This window comes from Bubalus kerabau, chromosome 10 (genome assembly GCF_029407905.1).
Source record: "Bubalus kerabau isolate K-KA32 ecotype Philippines breed swamp buffalo chromosome 10, PCC_UOA_SB_1v2, whole genome shotgun sequence".
Taxonomy (NCBI): domain Eukaryota; kingdom Metazoa; phylum Chordata; class Mammalia; order Artiodactyla; family Bovidae; genus Bubalus; species Bubalus kerabau.
In genome coordinates, this window is record NC_073633.1 from 83,621,235 (window position 1) to 83,646,351 (window position 25,117).

The following is a 25,117-nucleotide window of genomic DNA, read 5'->3' on the forward strand; positions in this document are numbered from 1 at the left end:
TTCTATTTTTTCAACTTATGGTTTTCTTTAGATTTTTCTTCAAGTCCTTGTCTTCGAATTCTGTATCATCTGTGGGTTAACATATACATTATTTTTTAAACTGGCTATTGGTCACATATTGTGCTCTTTACAGTATTTTGTATCAAATACTGTTTATTATATGATCATAGAAATTGATGTAAATATTACTTTCTGTCAATGTTATATTAGAAAGAAATGATTAAGTGTTAACCATCTCAAGTCAACCACAAGTTGAACTGGGTGGTTTGAATGACAGCTTTAGATATATTCAGTCTGCCTCTGGTTTTAAATGTCTTAAGGGCCAGACATATTGTGTTGCAGTCATTTCTCTCTGCTGTGGCTTTGTACTAATGTGCTGTGAGATTGTTGGAGATTTTACTCTGCCATGTGGTTCTTCACCCTTTTGCTCATCTTCCCTCTCAAGGTGGGATGCTTTTGATTGATAGCAAATATATTGAGGGGAGATCGATAGAAATTGTACACTGGGCATGGTAGGCACAGTTTGTTGCAGAGTGACGTTAACTTTAACCACCACAATACTACAGAGAACATTATTTGCCCTATATCCTGTTTTCTTCTCCTTTCCCCAAATTCTCTTATGCAATCCTGCTGCTGCTAAGTTGCTTCAGTCATTTCTGACTCTGTGCGACCCCAGAGACAGCAGCCCACCAGGCTCCCCTGTCCCTGGGATTCTCCAGGCAAGAACACTGGAGTGGGTTGCTATTTCCTTCTCCAATGCATGAAAGTCAAAAGTGAAAGTGAAGTTGCTCAGTCATGTCCAACTCTTAGCGACCCCATGGACTGCAGCCTACCAGGCTCCGTCCATGGGATTCTCCAGGCAAGAGTACTGGAGTGGGGTGCCATTGCCTTTTCATCCTAGCCCTCAGCAAAACTCCCAGAAGAAAATTTTCATGTGTTTTGTGGGTCCCATGGGATTCCCATGAGCTATCAAAAACTATACTTGTTTCTCTTTTTCTTAGTAGTGTCCCTCTCTCTAATTCTTATGTTTAAATGGCAAATCCTTTCAGAAATGAAACAATCAGGGGGCTCAGCTTACCCAGAAACAGATTTCACTTTTCTCCTAGTTTACCTTTTTTTTTTTTTTTAAATCCAAAGTTCTCTATTCCCTTTAAAAATATGCTGTTGGGGCATAGTTTATCATTTTTTTTCTCTAGTTGTTGTGAAAGCAGTGACTTGCTACTAGACTGGTAATTAATTTTGTAAAAGTAAGAATAAAATTTAGAACCATATATTCACTCTTTTATATATTGTATTTATATAAAGTCTGTGTGCTTAGATTATTGGCTTTTTTATTGAATATTAATATTTGCTGCTTAATCTACCAGGCCCCAAAATTAATCATTCTTGATGTTTAGAAAAGAAAAGACCTATCCTGATAATCAATTTTAATTTCAAAATTCCTTTTGGATAGTAGTAAATTAACTGAAATGGAAACAAAAAATTAATTTTCCTTTCTCCTTTTCCTGTTTAGTGAGTGATAGTTGCTTCAGAAATCTTGCAGAAGATCGCAGTGGGATAAATCTCAAAGATCTCGTACAAGATCCTTCTTTGTGAGTATTTGGTTTTCAGTCTTAAGTATAAATTAAAACTTGGTGTGACTTTTCTCAGAAGAGTTGCTTGGGGAGGCAAGATTGAATTTGTTTACATTAGTTTTAAACATTTTTGAATAACTTGCAATAATAATTTGTAAGTATAATTTAAAATGTAAAATATTTATAATAACAATATACTTGAGTATATTGAATATATTTCTGATGTTTTAAATTTGAAAGTTGTATGTAGCACAAGATTTTTGAGGAGTTCAGTAGGTTTCAGTTTTTAATGTTCTTAATCATAAGTCAGTTCCTTTCTTTATCAGCACATATTTCATATCAGAGTATAATATCACTTTCTGTTTCTATTTCATGAATCAACTTTTTTGCACTTATATATTAAACTCCAAATCATACATGCATGCTATCTTTTGTAGGAACATATCCTTCCAGTAAGATCATCTTTTATTAAAAAAATAATCAATACTAGTTAAGCCGTAGGCAGCAGGGAAAGAAAATCAAGTGCTGGCAGATGCTTTCCTTAATGATATTTAATGCATTCAGTAAAATATATTACAACAAAAAATTGGTCTTCCACATTATGTGTAATCTATATTCATACAAGTTTTACTAGTAATTCATTTAAAATGTGAGGAATAAAATACAAGAGTGTGTTGAACCTGAAGGTTATTGATTCCTTAATGATGGTCCAAGTCATTTTAAAAAATGTAGTTACTAGACAGCATGGTGAAAATGATTGAATATTGAAGTTATTATAATGAACTCATTGTTATAATGAGTTCAGAAATGAGTTTTCAATCCCAACTTTCTAAATTTTTTTCTTTTTAAAACGTCTCTCTTTTCTTCATTTAAAAGAATTGTCAGTACTCTTTCTACATGGTTTTTATTGAAGTGAAGATTGACAAGTTGTCCTTTCAATTCTATAAGTATTTAATGAAGAATAGAATTATTCTATGTGGATATAAATATTCCTAGTGAATGAATATTGAATAACATGTTCATGAGTATATGGAAAGAAACTTTATAATATCAGTGAAAGATTTCATCCACTTGAATGAATAAAATAAATTATTCCATTATTGTATTATTTATAAGGTATATTTTTGGTACATTGGAATTATATATCTTTTTAATGCAGTCTTTGTGGGAAAAATGTGCTTATATGGATTTCAATGATATAAAAGCTATGGAGAATTACATTTGAATAATGGATTATAGTAATGAGTTATAGTATTTTGAAATACTTTGGTACTTCTTCCTAGAATGTAGAATAGTATTCATCAGGTAATCTATCACTAAAATATGAATTTAATCTTAGTATTCTAAGAGAAATTTATCTCAGATCACTATTACATTGAGTGGACAAAATAATTCTGAGCCTATGTTTTAAAGTAGTCAGATATCTTAGCTTAACATCATTACCTTAAGTTGGCATTAGTCTCTTGGCATTAGTGTTGAATGTAAGAATTCAGTGAGCAAGAATTTGTCTTTGCCCTTAACACTTGGATTGGGAAAGAACTTTTTTCTTAATAAGAATTGTCAAAATGTACTATTAGTGACTGATTCATTTTTTAGAGATAGATTTCTTGGTAAAATTCTTTAGGGAAAGTAATGCCTGGTATGGAAAAATAATTATTTTGGGGGTTGTTATAATGGGAAGTATTTTATTCTGAGTTACTATTCTGTAGCAATATTTTGTATCTCTTGGGTAAGGATTTTTTTTAAGCCAGCTACATTTTTTCCCCCCAGGCCTAGACTCACAAACTCTTGACATAATTCATTACTTTGTTCATTAATTACTTTGTTCATTAATTTGTGTGCACTACTATATGGTTCTATGTGAATTGCTTTGGTTGTAACATTAAGTAGGAAATATGTGAAAAATAACTTTTCTGAAAGAACTTTCTCAAAAAATCACTGGCATTTAATGAGTATTCTGGTAGGCTACAGTCCATGGGGTTGCAAAGAGTCGGACACTACTGAGAGACTTCACTTTCTTTCCTGACAAGTGTAAGGGTTGCTAAAATTGTATGTTATTTCAATACATGTTCTAAATAAAAATTATTAATTGAATAAGATATGTATATTAAATGAATGCTCCATATGTAAATATGCCTGTCAGATTTGTATTATGCTTCACCTACTTGAGCGCCTGATGAAGAAAGGAGTTGATGTGTGAAGAAAACTGTACTTCAGTCACTAATGCTGTTAGAAAGAAGGAAAAAATAGATCGAGGAGATCCCAGGCTAATTTGGTCAATGTGACACTCAGAGTGGTATTGTAGAGTGTTTTAATCAGATAAGTGAACGGGTATAAAATATCTGTAAAATCATTGTAGTAAAAGTAATTATTGGGCTTGAGTGAACTGAATGAGCTATATTGTGTGAACATGATGAAGGAGGGATGATATGGGAGGAGGAAAAAAAATGAGAAAGTTGTGAATCCTTCAGCAAGACTTTCTGGTCTTGCTACTAACTTTTTATCTGTTGTAATTGAGAGCAGAATCTGACTTGTAGCAAGGTTGTGATGACGGGAATACCTGAGAATCTCTCTTCTTTGGGAAGTTACTCTAAGAATATTTGTTTCTAGTGTAGTCCTGTAGGTGTTACATATAAGACCAAGTAGAAGAACCTTTCACTTTTTTGCTAATAATGTGCAAAAATGTTTATTTGAATTATTAATTTACATTCATATTAAAGTTTGAAATAAACAATTAACTTTTAATATATCTTCTATTTATGATTTTAAATATTTTAAGAATGATTTCTTCTGTTGTATGCATAGTTTGTCAGTTAGAATTGTTTTATAAGACTTCTTGTTTTAGTTGTGGTCTTCAATGGCACACTGAAAAATGTCAAATTTAGCTTGATGTCATCACCCTGTTAGAAAGATATCTGGGCTACAGTCCATAAGATCACAAAGAGTTGGACATGACTGAAGCAGCTTAGCATACCCACACATATCACCACATTAGAAACATATCTAATATGATATATAATTTTCATACATAAAAGGAATTATTCTTAGCATGATACAATTAATTTTTATTCTCTTTAAGTGGAGGGTTATATGCTATTTAAATCATACAAATTCATTTATACTTTTTCTTGTTATCTATGCAGGAGAGCTGACTACTATATGGAAAAGAGATACTTTATATAACATACTTTTAAGTTATATCAGTTGTGTTCTCTATAGTTAAAATTCTCAAAAATGCTTTCAAGTTTCCATTGTTTGGTGAAGATGAAAGATAAAACATACTACCATATTTATGCTTTAAAGTTGTTTTTGCTTACTTATAAACCATTTAGCAGAGATAATTATTTGAACTCAGATTCATTTTATAGAAATTATTAAAAGCTGTTTAATAATCAAGAGAGGAAATATAAGAATGAAAAAGACTAATAGAAATTGAACACTTAATTTTACTATTCATTGTGTTGATGCTAATTGTGTGTGTGTGTAGTTGATTGTAGATGGATATATCTTGTTTAATTTGCAAAAACTTAAAAATTTACATCCGTTGTATATATGTGATATGTAAATCAGTTAGAGGAAGAACTGTTTAATTCATAGACGAATTGGCCATCTTCGAATATTAGAAATATAATTCATAATGTAGCATATTAGTATTTTTTTTCATAGAGCAAATAGGGGAAGAATTTTGCAAAACATGACAATTATGCCAGTCTTTGTTATTTTTCTTTCTGTTGCTCAGAATATGTTTTCAATTGTTCCAGTGATGTCAAGATTTTGAAAAGATTTTCCTGAGTTTACAGCCTCTTGTGATTTTTAAGAAAGGATGATTCAGTGAAATAGGAGAGATCTTAATTATAAATTCTGGATAAATTGTATTATGGATGAGGAATACTTCTTGTCAATATTCTTGGTATTTTTTTAAATTGTAAACATCACATGAAATTTACTGTCTTAACCAATTTTAAGTGTACAGTTCAGTCATGTTAAGGATATACACACCGTTGCAAGCTCTCCTAGAGTTTTTCATCTTGGAGAACTGTAACAAAAACTCATAAAACATTAACTCCCTATTTTCCTCTCTCCCCAGCCTCTGGCAACCACAGTTCTGTTTGTGTCAATGGTTTTGGAATACTGTAGGACTCTTAAAAGTGGCATCATACATTATTTGTCTTTTGGTGACTTTTTGTCTTTTAGTTAGCACAGTTGTCTCAAATGAGTTCTATCATGTGTCAGAATCTTTCTTTTTTAAGGTTGAATAATATACCATTATGTGTGTGTGTGTGTGTGTGAGTGTATATATATATATATATATCACAGTTTGTTTACTTATTCATACATTGAGGGGCACTGAGTGCTTCTTCCTGTTAACTGTTGTGAATAATGCTGCTCTGAACATGAGTATGCAAATATCTCCTTGAGCCACTGATTTCAATTCTTTTGTATATATACGCAGAAGTGGAATTGCTATATCATACAGTAATTCTGTTTTTAGGGTTTTGAAGAACTGCTATAGTGTTTTCTGTAGTGACTGCAACAACTTATATTCCCTCCAGGAGTGCATATGTATTCCAGTTTCTCCAATTCCTCATCAATACATAATTTTCTGTTTGTTTTTTTTTTTCGTTTTTTAATATAATAGCCGTCTTAATGGGTGTGAGAGATATGTTCTTAGTATTTTTAATTGAACTTCATTTCTTTTGTCTTTAAATAATTTTGATGCAGATAATCTAGAGAGTAAAGAAAAATAAAAGGCACTCTCTGTGATCATTACTATGATTATTATGATACTTGGTAACTTGTGAAGTAAACTGTGTTGCTAATTAGTGAAATAGAAATTCTTTTCACTATCATTACAAAGATTATAAAGTACAAATACATCCAGGGTAATTTTGTAACAATAGCATTTTCATCAATTAATCTTTCATGTAGTATATTGTATTACTTGTCTTGTATTACTACTGCTCTTGTTATACATAATCTGTAAAGGATTGCTTTTGCGTAAAATTTTTTTTCTTGTTTAATTAGAAGTTTCCAAATTGGAAGTGTCGCATACTAATTAAATAATAACAAAACCCTTCTAGCCGAAATGTATTTTGATAGTACAAATCATTAGCGTTTGATGACAGCATTAAATGTTTAAGAACAAAGATAAAATTCGGCAAAATAGTATTGCATCTAGTTGTAAATTTTTTAGATGTAAAAATTTTATTTACATATATATGCTTCTTTAGAAATCATAGCACCTTTGGAAGCTGTTCTCGTCATAGTTCTGAAACGCAGCCTCATCCCCTTGAGTATACTTGTCTTCACACTACAGTCTGATTGAATGATATTTTGGTCCCTTGGATCATAACATTAAATATGAAGGAAAGGCAGGATTGCCGTCTGGAAAGCAATCATATCTAAATATAGCCTGTACTTATCTGCTGGTGTTAAGACAGGTTGCTATGGTGAATTGAATTTCTTAAAAATGCCAGTCAGCAGAGGGTAAACAGTGGTTTTTGAAGTGGTTATTTTCCATTGAGCTGTACATTCTTGTACTACAGGTAGATGATTTTAGTTAATTTTTTTTATGGCCTATTTTTTAAATTTCAATTTTAGAGTATCTTGGAGACCTTTAATAATTATGAATCAAAACTGAAGAGTTTTTATATTGCTATCCTTTTTTTCTGAAGATAAATTTCCTTTGATATAGGAACGATTTTTCCAATGACAACATTTTAAGCATTATTGATTATTCATTTTGCTCTGCTGCCAGTAGTTCTGCTAAATCTGACAGACACCAAAGCTGTCTTGTCTATAATAATATATCTAATTGAAAGTTTTTATCCTTTTTAACCAGGTTCCTTTGTGGATTATATGATTATTGTACTATAAAGTGCATTTTTGGACAATATAGCTTAATCTAGGCTGGTGCTTGGTATTATGTACTCTATGTCAGAACTGCAAAGACTATGGATTTTATCTACTTTTAGAAGACTTTCTCTCATTTCCATCATCCCATACATTTCTAAGAATGTATGTGGCAGATTTTGTGGGCTCATTTGTAAAGAATTTATTTTAATCAAAGCATTAGTATATGTTCATTTTACATTGTTCTTGAAATTAAGGAACATCTGATCGAAGATGGATAATATCTGTGTTTCTGCTTGAGGCATATAGATGACCTATCAGTGTTAGAATTTCTTAATGAAATAAATAACATATTGTTTAATTACTTGATTCTTTCATTTTCAGAGTATATACACATAAGTCAACTAGCTTAAAAAGTTAGTTTGTGATTTATTGCATATGTGCTGCTACTGCTAAGTCGCTTCCATCGTGTCCGACTCTGTGTGACCCCATAGACGGCAGCCCACCAGGCTCCCCCGTCCCTGGGATTCTCCGGGCAAGAACACTGGAGTGGGTTGCCATTTCCTTCTCCAATATTGGCATATGTAATTAAAGAGTATTTCTCATGGAATCAAGAAAGAGCTTCAGAAACCAGGGCAAGAGTGGGAACCTCAAGGAATAGAATTAGGGCGTTTTTGCAACTGGGTTTGTTTCTGTCACCTTCTGTCATCATCTCTCTTGTTTTTTCTTGACTTTAGTCTCACTTATGACAATCAGGCTTTCTCCATGAAACTGATGACATTGTTGCTAACTTACTCTAATTCCATCCTTATAACTCCATGGTCTGTCTTCATTTCCACTCTAAAACATAAAATTTCATGGAATAATTCTGTGATTTTGTTAATCTGGTCATGTGCCCAAACCTCATCCAATCACTGTGGCTAGAAGGAAATGGCAACCCACTCCAGTACTCTTGCCTGGAGAATCCCAGGGACAGAGGAGCCTGGTGGGCTGCTGTCTGTGGGGTCGCACAGAGTTGGGCACGACTGAATTGACTTAGCATGCATGCATGCATTCATTGGAGAAGGAAATGGCAACCCACTCCAGTACTCTTGCCTGGAGAATCCCAGGGACAGAGGAGCCTGGTGGGCTGCCGTCTGTGGGGTCGCACAGAGTTGGACACGACTGAATTGACTTAGCATGCATGCATGCATTCATTGGAGAAGGAAATGGCAAGCCACTCCAGTATTCTTGCCTGGAGAATCCCAGGGACAGAGAAGCCTGGTGGGCTGCTGTCTGTGGGGTCACAGAGTCAGACACGACTGATGCGACTTAGCAGCAGCAGAGAGGTAGACTATTTTGATTGACCTGTCATGGATAGATGCCTATGGTCAGAATGGTGGGGTCCTCTGTGAGAGAGAAGATAGTCCCAGAAAAAGAGTGATCAAACTAAGAGATGACTACTGTATTGATTCTCAGCTGTTAATTTAAGGACAAATTTATACATCATCAAGAATTATTATTTTAAAATAGAACAGTTTGCTTGCCTACACATACCATCTCTAGACAACATATTAAAAAGCAGAGACATCACTTTGTCAACAAAGGTCCGTCTAGTCAAAGCTATGGTTCCTCCAGTAGTCATGTATGGATGTGAGAGTTGGACTATAAAGCTGAATGCTGAAGAATTGATGCTTTTGAACTGTGGTGTTGGAGAAGATACTTGAGAGTCCCTTGGACAGCAAGGAGATCCAGTCAGTCAATCCTAAAGGAAATCAGTCCTGAATATTCACTGGAGGACTGATGTTGAAGCTAAAACTCCAATACTTTGGCCACTTGATGTGAAGAACTGACTCGTTGGAAAAGACCTTGGTACTGAGAAAGATTGAAGGCGGGAAGAGAAGGGGCTGACAGAGGATGAGATGTTTGGATGGTATCACCAACTCCATGGACGTGAGTTTGAGTAAGCTCTTGGAGTTGGTGTTGGACAGGGAAGCCTGGCATGCTGCAGTCCATGGGGGTTGCAAAGAGTCAGACATGACTGAGTGACTGTACTGACACATACCATCTCAATTAGATAGGTATTGGCGGTAATACCAATAATAAGGACTGCCTAGTTCAATTAATTGATGTTAGTTGCTCCCTACTTCTTAATATTATTGCCTGTTTATGTAGTACACACACAAAAATGTGAAATGACTCAGGTGAATTTATTGCTTTAATTACAGCTGATTAGACAGCAGGTGGAATAACAGCACATTAATAACAGACATTATTTCTGTCTTTCCATGCTTCCTTCTTAAAAAGAGAAACTATTGCTGTCAGTTAAAAAGGGGAAAGAAACAAAGGGGATGAGGAAGGGAAAAAGAGTCAAATATTCTCATTCCCCATTCCATTATGGTACCTTAATAGAGGAATATTATTATAGAGGCATATGAAAGTTTAACGAAAGCACTGACAGAGATGATTTAAAAAGAGATGATCCTTGAAAAGAAGCTTTTCTTAAGAAAAAAGAGAAGTAGAAGAAGTAAAGGAGGAAGGGAGTGAGGAAGGTGAGAAGGAATAACAGAGAGAGGAGAGACTGATTGATTATGAGAATGAATAGAAATTCGAGGGTATGCTTTGCTTTTTAGAAACTCAGTTTGGCTGAAGATGAATCAGAGTCCAAGAGATTAAAACTAGTCATTAAAACAATGTTTTTATATCCATGTATTTTATTTATCAAGAACACAATGATACATGCAACACTGATGGTCAAAGTGAAAAAAACCCAAATGATGACATTGTCTACTTATAATAGCTTTATATTGCTGTGTAACAAATTACCACAGAGTTTTTTTAAAACAACACATATTTATTATTCACAGTTTGCATCAGTCAGGATTTTGGGTACAGTTTAACTGGATTTTCTTCTCAGGATCTCCCAAGAGTCTTATGTGTTAGCTGGTTGCATTTTGATCTAGAGGCTTGACTGGTGAGGGTGCACAAACCTAATTCAGGTTGTTGCCAGAGTTCATAACCTCATGTTTTATGACTGGATATCCTGATTTTTGCTCGTTTTTGGCTAGTTTGCGCCTACAGCTTCAATCATCTTAGCATCTATTACCTGCACTACTTTTGAAATTTTGTTTTCATATGACAGTCACACTTAATTAGTTTAGCTCTGTCAATTTAGGGATGTAAAAACTAGAACTCAACTAAGTTGTAATTGATCTAAGGTCCTAAAATTACATAGATAGGGCTTCCTGACAACCAGGCATTGCATTCTTTCTACTTCTAGCCTTAGTTTTGACTTTCTTGGTTTTGTTATCACATTTTTAAAAATCTTTTCTCTAGTTTTATTGAGATATTATTGCCATTCAGCTCTCTGTAAGTTTAAGATCTACAGCATAATGGCTTCACTGAACTTGGCTTCAGTTTGTGTTGCTAAGTTTATTAAAAATATGATGGACTAACATCTTAGCACTGGTCTTCTAGGAACCGACATTAAAATGTTTGAAAATATTTTAAAATTTATGGCCTGTAGGTATTTGATTTTTGATCATTTAATTGTTCTCTCACCATGAGCTTTTTATATATTTTTTTCTCGATGTTTGTTAGGAAGAGGAGGAAAATAATTTTTCGGTTTGGTTTATGTTGATATCTGAAATATGAGACTGTGAAGACTCATGAGATTGAAAGTGAGATTTAACACCTGCAAAGGAAAAGCCTTAATGAAATAATGACAGTTTAGTCTGTGGGTTTTTCAGTGGAAGATTGTTGCCTTGGGTTGGGAAGACAAACCGGCAGGTAAAGAAGCTTCCTAATCAGAAATCTGCATAAGTATTCTTCCCTAAAGAGTTTCCTAGGAAAAGCTTGCTTGTGACTCAACCCAATTTAGGAAGAAAATAACAAAAGATAGGGGAGACCTATTTGTTTCTACATGTTTTAAGAGTTCAAGCTTTTAAACTACTGTTTTTTGAGAGATTATGGCGAGTTATTATGGAGAATTAAATTACCTCTATCCACATGGGAAAATGTCCTTAATACTAGACTATTGGATACCAGTTTTAAGGAGACCAGCCCTTGCTACTCCTTTCCAGTCCTCCCTGGTCACTGTGGTAAATAACTATCCTAGTCTTCTTTAACCCTCCGAGAAAAATTAAATGAAAGTTTAGAAGGAAGCCTAAATTTTAAATTTAGGGTAATCTATTTAGGTGGGAAGGCTAATTGAGCTGATTGAACTTGGGTTTTTTTCCTTCCTGGAGCCCTCTATGGTCTCCCATGTGCTCTTCCTATATGTTGCCTAAACTCCTGTCATAGATTTTTGTACTATATTATCATTGTCTGTGTATGTACTGTGTATTTCAGAATAGATTATAACTTTCTTAAGGCCAGAGTCTGTTCATGTTTAATTGCTGCCACCTACCATAGTAGACCCAGCCAGATATATTTCTTAAATAGATAAATGAATGTGTGATTTAGTGACTAAGCTAAAGAATGGGTGATAGAAAGAGTAAAAAAGTAACAGACTGAATGTGCAGTGAATACACACTGGCAAAACCTACTTTCCTCCCATTTTTCAGGCAGTTCTGATATCAACAGTCAGCCCTTTTTTGGTGTTCAATATGAAAGCTTATTTTCTGGTGACCTATTAATAGCTATGTTTAGACTTTGACCAATATTGGCTCCTTCTTCAGCTTCAGTATCTTTCTAAGTATGTGTTAGATAATGAGAAACCTAACTTCATGAGCAAAAGGATATGATAACCTTGCTAATCCCCATGGTTTTGATTTATAGGTACTTGCTCTTCAGAATACTGAAAAGATACAGCCAAGAAAGGCTTCCATTCTTGATGAAATTGAGGAAGATCCCTGAAATCATTTTCAAAATTGAACCTGTTTTCTGAAGTTCACTTTGAAGACACCTCTGATAGCATAATGTTGTAGAGGAAAAAAAATATTTTGAGTAATTCAGTCTAACTTTTAAATTGTTTATTTAAAAGACAATAATTTTAAAAGTAAGTTGTTTTTGTTTATGGTGTTAGAAAATATTCTACTTTCATTCTTTCACATGTAGCTTCCAGTTTTCTCAGCATCTCTTATTGAAGAGGCTATCTTTTCTCCATTTTATATTCTTGCCTCCTTTGTCAAAGATAAGGTGCCCATAAGTGCATGGGTTTATCTCTGGGCTTTTGTCTTGTTTTGTTGGTCTATATTACTGTTTTAGTGCCAAAACCATACTGTTTTGATGACTATAGTTTTGTAGTATAGTCTGAAGTCAAGAAAGTTGATTCCTCCAGCTCCATTCTTCTTTTTCAAGATTGCTTTGGCTAGTTGGGGTCCTTTGTGTTTTCATACAAATTGTGAAAAATTTTTTCTAGTTCTATGAAAAATACCATTGGTAGTTTGATAGGGATCTCATTGAATCTGTAGATTACTTTGTGTAGTATAGTCATTTTCACAATATTGATTCTTCCAATACAAAAACATGGTATAGCTTTCCATCTGTTTGTGTCCTCTTGAATTTCTTTCATCAGTGTCTTATAGTTTTGAGCACAGAAGTCATTTGTCTCTTTAAGTAGGTTTATCCATAGGTGTTTTATTCTTTTTGTTGCAGTGGTGAATGAGATTGTTTCCTTCACTTCTCTTCCTGATTTTTCACTGTTATTGAATAAGAATGCAAGGAATAGTGTATAGAAATGCAAGGGATTTAAATGTAAGGACAGAAACTGTAACACTCTTAGAGGAAAACATAGGCAGTACACTCTGACATATTTTGCAGCAAGATCCTCTTTGACCCACCTCCTAGAGTAATGGAAATAAAAACAAAAGTAAACAAATGGGGCTTAATTAAACTTAAAAGCCTTTGTACAGCAAAGGAAGCAATAAATAAGCTTAAAAGACAACCCTTAGAATGGGAGAAATTAATTGCAAACAAAACAACTGACAAAGGATTAATCTCTAAAATATACAGGCAGCTCATGTAGTTCAATATCAAAAAACCAAACAACAGAATCAAAAAATGAGTGGAAGACCTAAACAGACATTTCTCTGAAGAAGACATACAGATGACCAACAAAGAGTTGAAAAGATGCTCAACATTACTCATTATTAGAGAAATGCAAGTCAAAACTACAATAAGGTATCACTGGTCAGAATAGCTATCATTAAAAAATCTACAAATAATAAATGCTGGAGAGGATATGGGAAAAGGGAACCCTCTTGCACTGTTGGCAGTAATGTAAATTGATACAGGCACTATGGAGAACAGTATGGAGATTCCTTAAAAAACTAGGAATAAAACTACCATTTGACCCAACAATCTCACTACTGGGCAGATACCCTGAGCAAACCATGATGTGTTTGTCTCAGCACTTTTTACAATAGCAAGGACATGGAAGCAATTTACATGTCCATCAACAGATGAGTGGATACAGAAATTGTGGTATATATATATATATATATATATACACACACACACACACACACACACATACATACAGTGGAACATTACTCAACTATAAAAAATAATGCATTTGGGTCAGTCTTGATGAAGTGGATGAACCTGGAGCCTATTGTATAGAGTGAAGTAAGTCAGAGAGAGAAAGACAAATATTGTATATTAATGCATAGATCTGATAGAGTGCCTGAAGAACTATGGACGGAGGTTTGTGATATTGTACAGAAGGCAGTGATCAAGACTGCCCCCAGGAAAAAGAAATGCAAAAAGGCAAAATGGTTGTCTGAGGAGGCCTTACAAATAGCTTAGAAAAAAAGAGAAGCGAAAGGCAAAGGAGAAAAGGAAAGATATACCCATCTGAATGTGAGTTCCAAAGAATAGCAAGGAAAGATAAGAAAGCCTTCCTCAGTAATCAGTGCAAAGAAATAGAGAAAAACAATAGAAAGGGAAAGACTAGAGATCTCTTCAAGAAAATTAGAGATACCAAGGGAATCTTGGGATGGCATCATGCAAAGATGGGCACAATAAAGGACAGAAATGGTATGGACCTAACAGAAGAAGAAGATACTAAGAAAAGGTGGCAAGAATACACAGAAGAACTATACAAAAAAGATCTTCATGACTCAGATACAGTGGTATGATCACTCACCTAGAGCCAGACATCCTGGAAAGCGAAGTCAAGTGGGCCTTAGGAAACATCACTATGGACAAAGCTAGTGGAGTTGGTGGAATTCCAGTTGAGCTATTTCAAATCCTGGAAGATGATGCTGTGAAAGGGGTGCACTCAGTATGCCAGCAAATTTGGAAAACTCAACAGTGGCCACAAGACCGGAAAAGGTCAGTTTTCATTCCAATTCCAAAGAAAGGCAGTGCCAAGAACGTTCAAACTACCGAACAATTGCACTCATCTCACACGCTAGCAAAGTAATGCTCATAATTCTCCAAGCCAGGTTTCAATAGTACACGAGCCATGAACTTCCAGATGTTCAAACTGGATTTAGAAAAAGCAGAGGAATTAGAGATCAAATTGTCAACATCCATTATATCATCGAAAAAGCAAGAGAGTTCCAAAAAAAATTTACTTTATCGACTATGCCAAAACCTTTGACTGTGTGGATCAGGATCACAATAAACTGTGGAAAATTATTCAAGAGATGGCAATACCAGACCACCTTACCTGCCTCCTGAGATATCTTTATGCAGGTCAAGAAGCAACAGTTAGAAGTGGACATGGAACATTGGACTGGTTCCAAATCAGAAAAGGAGTACATCAAGGCTGTATATTGTCACCCTGCTTCTTTAACTTATATGCAGACTACATCATGCGAAACGCTGGGCTGGATGAAGCACAAGCTGGAATCAAGATTGCTGGGAGAAATATCAATAATCTCAGATATGCAGATGACACCACCCTTATGGCAGAAAGTGAAGAACTAAAGAGCCTCTTGATGAAATTGAAAGAGGAGAGTGAAAAAGTTGGCTTAAAACGCAACATTCAGAAAATGAAGATCATGGCATCTGTTCCCATCACTTCATGGCAAATAGATGGAGAAACAATGGAAACAGTGAGAGACTTTATTTTCTTGGGCTCCAAAATCACTGCAGATGGTGACTGCAGCCATGAAATTAAGAGACACTTGATCCTTGGAAGGAAAAGCTATGACCAACCTAGACAGCATATTCAAAAGCAGAGACATTACTTTGCCAACAAAGGTCTGTCTAGTCAAAGCTATGATTTTTCCAGTGGTCATGTATGGATGTGAGAGTTGGACTGTGAAGAAAGCTGAGCACCGAGGAATTGATGCTTTTGAACTGTAGTGCTGGAGAAGACTCTTGAGAGTCCCTTGGACTGCAAGGAGATCCAACCAGTCCATCCTAAAGGAAATCAGTCCTGATAATTCATTGAAAGGACTGATGCTGAACCTGATACTCCAATACTTTGGCCCCCTAATTCGAAGAACTGACTCATTTGAAAAGACCCTGATGCTGGGAAAGATTGAAGGCAGGAGGAGAAGGGGACGACAGAGGATGAGATGGTTGGATGGCATCACCGACTCAATGGACGTGAGTTTGAGCAAACTCTGGGAGTTTTTGATGGACAGGGAGGCGTGGCATGCTGCAGTTCATGGGGTAGGAAAGAGTTGGACCTGACTGAACAACTGAACTGAACTGAATGCCATGCATTTTACGTATGTTCTTTTTGAACTGTAGGGGGTCTTTCCAGAAATATTCTTTTCTTATGTCAACCATTCTTCTAGTCTTTATTGAACTTCTTACAGTATTGCTTCTGTTTTATGTTTTGCTTTTTTGGCCATGAGGCATATGGGATCTTAGCCCTCTGACCAGGGATGGAGCCCACATCCAGTCCTTGCATTGTAAAGTCAAGTCTTAACCACTGGTCTGTCAGGGAAGTCCCTTGCAGAAGTAATTTTTAACTGAGAGAATATGTACTCAAAGTACATTTTGAAGTGTTAATAATATCATAATTGAGTTCTTTATAAAATTTTCAGTTTTTCCTGCAGTCATCTTAGAAGGGTCATAAAGTCAATTCTTGGAATATAGTATTTCATTCAGTCTTATGCCAGTTTGGTTTGATATGATTACAGCAGTCAAGTTCTGGACTATCTGTCCAATTTGTTAGTGAATTGGGGTCAAATAGGTGTCAGTTTACCTGTAGGCTAAAAACTGATTTATCATTCCTTGAGAGTCCCTTGGACTGCAAGGAGATCCAACCAGTCCATCCTAAAGGAAATCAGTCCTGGGTGTTCATTGGAAAGACTGATGCTGAAGCTGAAACTCCAATACTTTGGCCACCTCATGCAAAGAGTTGACTCATTGGAAAAGACCCTGATGCTGGGAGGGATTGGGGGTAGAAGGAGAAGGGGACAACAGAGGATGAGATGGCTGGATGGCATCACCAACTCGATGGACATGAGTTTGGGTGAACTCCGGGAGTTGGTGATGGACAGGGAGGCCTGGCGTCCTGCGATTCATGGGGTCACAAGGAGTCGGACACGACTGAGCGACTGAACTGAACTGAACTGAATAGTCTCATGTTTGAGAGAGATGAGAAACATTAAAACAAAGCAATATATGTTTTGAAATAATTATTGGCCAACAATTTGAACTGTATATTGGTGGATCCATACAAACTAATTCTACTGAAAAATTAGTTTCAGAAATAAACCACGTTTTAAAAAATAACAATGAGTCATGTACTTTAATGTGACAGTTCAAAATTTTATTTATTGTGATTATCATAACATAATAAAAAGTGACAGAATCAGAATATTTTATGTATATCCACATGCTTTTAGCATTTTTTAAAGCTATATCAATCTCTAATATTGTCACCAATATTTTATTTAAAAGTGTAATCTTCTTTGTTTAACTTTTTAAGTGGATTGCCTATAATCTTCCATGGGAAGTTTTGCAATGTTTATTTTAGCTCGAGTAATTATACAGGTGTTATGTTTTGTTACTTCATTCCAAATTCCTTCAGTTGACAAATATTTTTAGGACATTAAACTCCTTAAAATACCTTCTATCTGTGATTCTTTGTACAGTTTAACAAGAGTAAGATGTTGCAAAATTGTAGACTTTCTCAATTTTACTCAATTCTGTATAAAATGTGAATATATTAATTTCATTTGAAAATGAGAGCTCCATCAAAGACTCTTCTCACAACTATAAAATTTAAAATTAAATCTTTTATCGTCTGTGGGATTTCTTTCTTTGAGTTATCTAATTCCTCTTTTGCTTTTTAACTTCTTCTCTTTATAAACTTTGTTTTAAGTAATTTTGTTGTCTTTGTTGTTCAGTCGTGTACAACTCTTTGAGACCTCATGGACTGATGCACACAGGCTTCCCTGTCCTTCACCACGCCAGACTTTCCTGTCCTTTACCATCTCTCAGAATTTGCTCAAACCCATGTCCATTGCGTCGGTGATGCCATCCACCACAGTTCAAAAGCATCAATTCTTCGGCACTCAGCTTTCCTTATGGTCCAACTCTCACATCCATACATGACTACTGGAGAAACCATAGCTTTTACTAGACGGACCTTTGTTGGCAAAATAATGTCTCTGCTTTTTAATATGCTGTCTAGCTGTTTATAGCTTTTCTTCCAAGTAGCAAGCATCTCTTAATATCATGGCTGCAGTCACCATCTACAGTGATTTTGGAGCCCAAGAAATGGAACACTGTTTCCATTGTTTCCCCATCTATTTGCCATGAAGTGATGGGACTGGATGCCATGATCTTAGTTTTTAAATCTTGATTTTTAAGCCATCTTTTTCACGTTCCTCTTTCATCAAGAGGCTCTTTAGCTCTTCTCTTTCTGCCATAAGGTTGCTGTCATTTGCATATCTGAGATTATTGATGTTATTCCCGGTAATCTTGTTTGTAGCTTGTGCTTCATCTGGGGCTTATATACTGTCTTAAAAAGGGAAGTGTAGGGGAAGAAGAGCACTTATGTGAAAAAATTTCTGTTAGAAGTGGAGGGGAAGAGTCACTAACAGGAAACAAATGACTTTCTTGAAGGACGTACATGCCCTTGGACAAATTGTTCCTTTCTTAAGTCATGTCCAACTCTTTGAGACCCCGTGGACTGCTGGACACCAGGCTTCCCTGTCCTTTACTGTCTGCCGGAGTTTGCTTAAATTCATGTCTGTTGAGTTGGTGAGGCCATCCAACCAGCTCATCTTCTGCCACCCTCTTCTCCTTCTCTCAATCTTTTCCAGCAATCAAGGTCTTTTCCAGTGAGTCAGCTCTTCATATCAGGTGGCCAAAATACTGGAACTTCAGCTTCAGCATCAGTCTTCTAATGAATATTCAGGGTTGATTTTCTTTAGGATTGACTGGTTTGATCACCTTGCAGTCCAGGGGACTCACAAGAGTCTTCTCCAGCACTACAGTTCAAAACCATCAATTCTTTGGTGCTCATCCTTCTTTATGGTCCAACTCTTAGATCCATACATGACTACTGGAAAAACTATAGCTTTGACCATACTGACCTTTTTTGGAAAAGTGATGTCTCTACTTTTTAATACTCTGTCTAGGTTTGTCCTAGGTTTCCTTGTAAGGAGGAAGCATCTTTAATTTCATGGCTGCAGTCACCATCTACAGTGATATTGGGGCCCAAGAAAGTAAAATCTGTCACTGCTTCCACTGTTTCCCTATCTATTTGCTATGAAATGATGGGATCGCATGCTGTGATCTTCATTTTTTGAAATGTTGAGTTTTAGCCAGCTTTTTCACCCTCTTTCACCTTCATCTAGAGGCTCTTTCAGTTCAGGTCAGTCACTCAGTCGTGTTTGAGACTGTTTAGTTCCTCTTTGTTTTCTACCATTAGTGTGGAATACTATAGGCACATCTGAGGTTTTTGATATTTCTTCCAGCAATCTCTATTCCACCTTGTGATTCAGTCAGCCTGGTGTTTAGCATGATGTATTCTGCATGTAGGTTAAATAAGCAGAGTGATAAAATACAGCCTTGACATACTCTTTTCCCAATTTTGAACCTGTCCATTGTTCCAGGTCCAGTTCTGTTGCTTCTTGACTTTCATACAGGTTTCTCAGGAGGTAGATAAGGTAGTCTGATACTGCCATCTCTTCAGAAATTTTCCACAGTTTGTTGTGATCCACACAGTCAAAGGCTTTCGTGTAATCAATGAAGGAAAGCTAGATATTTTTCTGGAATTTTGGAATTCCCTTGCTTTCTCTGTGATCCAGCAGATATTGGCAATTTGATCTCTGGTTCCACTGCTTTTTCTAAGTCCAGCTTTTATATCTTAAGTTCTTGGTTCACATGCCATTGAAGCCTAGGTTGAAGGATTTTTGAGCGTATCCTTGTGGGATCTTAGTTCCTTGACCAGGGATCAAATCTGGGCCCCAGCAGTGTTAGTGCAAATTCCTGACCACTGGACTGCCAAGGAATTTCCTAGCAGGCTTTTCTTAACAGCCATATTATGAAATAGAATTAGAATTCCTTGCCAGGTTGAAAGCATTCTGAGGGGAGGAACCCCATCTTTCACATTCAGCCTGTTTCTTCATTGCTTGATAGTTCCTCACACTGTTCATACTGTTCATACGAAATCCCTGGCTGGATAAATCACAAGCTCGAATCAAGATTGTCAGGAGAAATATCAACAACCTCAGGTATGTATATGACACCACCCTTATGGCAGAAAGTGAAGAGCAGCTAAATAGCCTCTTGTTGAAGGTGAAAGAGGAGATAGAAAAAGCTAGCTTAAAACTGAACATTCAAAACAGTATGATCTTGGCATCTGGTCCCATCATTTCATGGCAAATAGATGGTGAAACAATAGAAACAGCAACAGACTTTATTTTCTTGGGCTCCAAAATCACTGCAGATGATGACTGCAGCCATGATATTAAGAGACGCTTGCTCCTTGGAAGAAAAGCTATGACCAACCTAGACAGCATATTAAAAGCAGAGACACTACTTTGCCAACAAAGGTCCATCTAGTCAGAGCTGTGTTTTCTCAGTAACCATATACAGATGTGAGAGTTGGACCATAAAGAAGTCTGAGCACCAAAGAGTTGATGCTTTTGAACTGTGGTGTTGAGAAGATTCTTAAGAGTCCCTTGGACTGCAAGGAAAGCAAAGCAGACAGTCCTAAAGGAAATCAGTCCTGAATATTCAGTGGAAGGACTGATGCTGAAGCTGAAGCTCTAATACTTTGGGCACCTGATGCCAAGAGCCGACTCATTGGAAAAGACCCTGATGCTGAGAAAGATTCAAGGCAGGAAGAGAAGGGAACAACACAGGACGAGATGGTTGGATGGCATCACCAACTCAGTGGACATGAGTTTGAGCAAACTCCTGAAGATGGTGTGAAGTACAGGGAAGCCTAGCGTGCTATAGTCCATGGGATAGCAAAGAGTCTGACATGACTGAGCAACTGAACAACAACAGCCCTCATACTTAGTAAGAAATTTTCTTAATGAAGTAAGAATACCTAATTTTAAGTTTTAGCCCTCACTTAGAAGATATGTATCATAAAGAAGTATAGAGTGTTCCAAAAGGAGAGTCTGTCTCCTTTTGGTTAGAAGCATCATTAAGGAAAAAGTGAAAAAATGTGAAAAGTGTTAGTTACTCAGTTATGACACAGTCTTTGCAACCTCATGGACATGAGAATTTGAATGATCAATTATCAAGAGAAGGTGGATTGTAGGAGCACAGTTGTGCCTATTAAAAAAAAAAAAGAATAGAAATTGTTTGGGAAATAATGAATGCCCAGAGCATTAAGCATGTGAACAACAGTAATGGGAAACTGCTAGAGGAAAGAACTTGAATGGCAAAGTAGGAAAGCTTTTGAGCAGGAAAGGCATATTTGGAGTTGTCATAAAAAGGATAATTAACTGGCAGTGACACGCATGCAATGGGCTCCTGAAAGGCATAGAGATTATTATTGCAATTGTACATACTTTACTATTCCCATAAATCACCCTGGGTTCTAAGTTATTCATGTTTCAAAAGTTAATAACTTTATATGTTAAGTTGTTAAAATATCAATATTAGAATTACTTTTACATACATTATATGGTTCTTAGATTGGACTCATTAGTCATATAATAATTTGGTCTTCCTTATGGATATGTTCAGGATTTGGAATCTGAGAAGTCTCTTTTCCAAAATACTTTACGTATTATATGAGCTATGTTAAAGTGGATCTAAACTTAGTCTGTGCATCGTCACGTTTCACAAGCTGCTAGTTAGCCAGGTCGTGATATGTCTTTTTCACATACACATGAATATAAAAATAGTGCTATATGTATATATTTTCTTTTTAAGGTGCTTTATAAATACTACTTTTCCCTCTAGTTTATACTCCCTATATTTTATGCTCCATATATTTTATTCACTCATCTTTTTTTTATAATATTGCTCCCCCTCCCCCACCCCCCACCATCTGTAACCACCTTAATCAGATCTGCTTCCTTACTCTTAGGTAGAACGTCTCTTTAAGTAGTACTTATGGCAGAGTAGTATCTGGGGAAATGATTGACATGAGAGACAGTATAGCACAGAAGTTAAGAGCTAAGGTCCTGGCTTTACAACCTGAATTGAAATAGTATGTTTTCCACTCACGAATGCTTCTTAACCTGGGCCTCAGTTTCCATATCTGTAAAATTGGGATGATAATCTTACCTGCCACATAGGATTGTTGTTAGGTTTAAATGAGGTAATACAAATAGAAGTTCTTAGAAAAGAGCCTGCTAAGTGGAAAGCACTCAATAGATGCTGTCAATCATTAGTTTTATAATTTGAGTTATTTATATGATCTGCTTTTTAATATGCCATTTTGGTTTCTCATAGCTTACTTCTGAGGAGCAAAGGTCTTAATTTCATGGCTACAGTCACCATCTGCAGTGATTTGGAGCCCAAGAAAATAGTCTCTCACTGTTTCCATTGATTCCCCATTTATTTACCATGAAGTGATGGGACCCAGTGCCATGATCTTAGTTTTTTGAATGTTGTTTTCAGCCAGCTTTTAAACTCTCCTCTTTCACCTTCATCAAAGGCTCTTTAGTTCCTCTTCACTTTCTGTCATGAAGGAGGTGTCATCTGCATATCTGAGGTTATTGATGTTTCTTCTGGCAATATTGATTCCAGCTTGTGCTTCCTCCAGTTCAGCGTTTCTCATGATGTACTCTGCATATAAGTTAAATAAGCAGGGTGACAATATACAGCTTTGATGTATTCCTTTCCCGATTTGGAACCAGTCTGTTGTTTCATGTCTGGTTCTAACTGTTTCCTCTTGACCTGCATACAGATATCTCAGGAGGCAGGTAAAGTGGTCTGATATTTACATTTGTTGAATAATTTTCCACACTTTGTTGTGATCCACACAGTCAAAGACTTTGGCATATTCAATAAAACAGTAGTAGATGTTTTTCTTTAAGTCTCTTGCTTTTTTGTTTGTGTTAAACAGATAAAAATAAAATTTTACTAGTTTCATTCTAAACACTTTTCTATAAATTCAGAAATTCTGTGTCCTCTCTAGGCTATTTGTTGAGTAGAGTCCTGCTGTCAGAGATCCTTCTTGACTCTCAAAGATGGAGAGAAGGTATTAATTATCAGCACAGTTCTCAAATGTTACAGTAAGGATTAATAATTGCTTTCCACTAATCTGCTGGCTTATGAAGGCAGCTGATGGGCATTATGGATATGATATTACAAACACACACACACACACGTACAGAAATTCCATAAATGCAAACATAGCCAGTTTGTATACATTTGGTGCTCACACCCCTGGCTGGTATCTTTAGGTTGATGTATAATCAATTAGCTAAGTGACAGCTTTGATGGCAAATGGCAAAGCAGAAAATAAAGTATGGCAGGATACAAAAAAGGTTGTGTTTTAATCATGTAGGTTGTTTTTGTTTATTCTTGTGGGATAGTTTGAGTCTTAAGACTTTTCTGGATTATTATTCTAGGAAAAAGTTAATCTACTAAATTGTGTTTTTATCAATCGTGAGACAGCAGAAAATACAATTCAACTTGGTTTAAACAACAAAAGAAATATATTGGTTTATAAAATTCGACAAATGCATAGATTTTAGGCTTCAAGTATAGTTTAATCAAAGCTCGAGCTGTGTTTTTTGGTTCTGATTGATCAGTTGGTTGATTGACTTATTTTTTTTTACTTTTCTCAACTCTGCCCTCTCTTAGCCTGGCAAAGTAGACAGCAATTCTAGGTCATTGATATCGAGAGGAAAGCTTCTATGTCTCTGTATTCCCAGTGGAAGATCATAGACTTACTCTGATCGTACTGGCTGGCTTAGGTATTGTACTGAAGTACCACTTTGACAAGGGGTTGGAATGTGCTGACAGATTTAACCTAGTTTACACTTCAGCGTTGAAGCTGGAAGTCTGAAATCAGGGTGCCCCTGTGTGAGGACAGCAAGAAGGTGGCCAGGCGAGCCTGGGAAGAGTGCTCTCACCAGACCTAACTATGCTGGAACCCTCATCTTGGAATTCCAGTTTCCTGAACTGTTAAAAAAATCAATTTCTGTTGTCTAAGCCACCTTACCACCTTATGTTAACTTGTTATGACAGCATGGTGACTAACATACCTGGCAAGCTTAAGTGTTTTGCATCTATCAAGCTTAAGGAATATATAGTTACAGTCATGTATTTTGGTTTAGTTGAGGCTTTATTTAGTTCTAATGTTTTCCCCTCAGATTCTTTGTCTTTACTGGAAAATAACATGCTTCATAGTATGGTAGTAGATCCTTGAAAATAATATTTTTAAGTGCAGAAAGAACAGATAGTTTTAATTGTCCCATTTCTACATTCTTCTGAAAATATAGAATATTTAATCTACTTTCTGTATATTAAACTAAAATTTTCCTTTAGGTATTTTAAAAATAAAATATTTCAGTTTTTAAAGTTCAGCTTAGAAACACAGGATGGTCATACAGTTCATACATGGTACTAAATAGGTCAGTAAAGTCCTTCTGACAACTTACTGTTGAAATTCCTACTATGTCTTGACTTTTATAATATATAATATTTTTATATATAATATATATTTTTGTATATAATATATAATATTTTTATATATAATATATATTATTGTATATAATATATATTTATAATTTATAATAATTTATAATAATATTAAGATGATAAATCTGATCCTTAACATCTTTGCTATTATTGTCATCATCTCTAAATCTTTTTCTTTTGGGTTCTTGGATCAAAAGAGATGAAATAGACTGATACTGTTTCAGCTGAAAGACATACAAATAACAGCTACTGCCAAAGATTTCTGCCAAAATTAGAAAACATGAATTATCAAATAATGCCACAAAGTAAACACTTCTTTGGAAGATAAGTTAAATACATCTTACTGTTCTCTGTTAAATCAGTACAAACACACTATTTTTAATCATGTACTTTCTTTGTAGCTTTGTTCCAGAAAAATATGGAATCATTGACACTCCAGACTCTCAGGATGGTGTCTATCAGTAAAAGCATAACAGCAGAAGTAGAAGCATTTTGAAATTCATAAAATGCAGAACTTAATAAATTCACAATAAGTTCTAATTAGAAGATGGTGCTGTCATAGGATGAATTATCATGAAGAGCTAGTAAATTTTTCCACCAATCATGAACAGATCAACCCCAGTAATGAGTCCTTGCTTATATTTTTCTTTATTTACTTGTACTTGCTAGGTAATCTTCCTCTAGAGATATTTTGGAGTTCCTTAATTATTATTGGCTGGAGAATGGAT

The 25,117-nt window shown here is 35.6% G+C and overlaps 1 protein-coding gene across 8 annotated transcripts in view; it reads left to right on the forward strand.

Moving 5' to 3' along the window:
- GPHN (gephyrin) overlaps nt 1-25,117 on the forward strand; it is a 526,998-nt gene that overhangs the window by 122,019 nt on the left and 379,862 nt on the right. For all 8 annotated transcript variants that reach the window (XM_055538377.1, XM_055538378.1, XM_055538379.1 and 5 more), the window contains exon 2: nt 1,514-1,592. In XM_055538377.1, the coding sequence (XP_055394352.1) occupies nt 1,514-1,592 (79 nt within the window). The remainder of the gene's footprint in view (nt 1-1,513; nt 1,593-25,117) is intronic.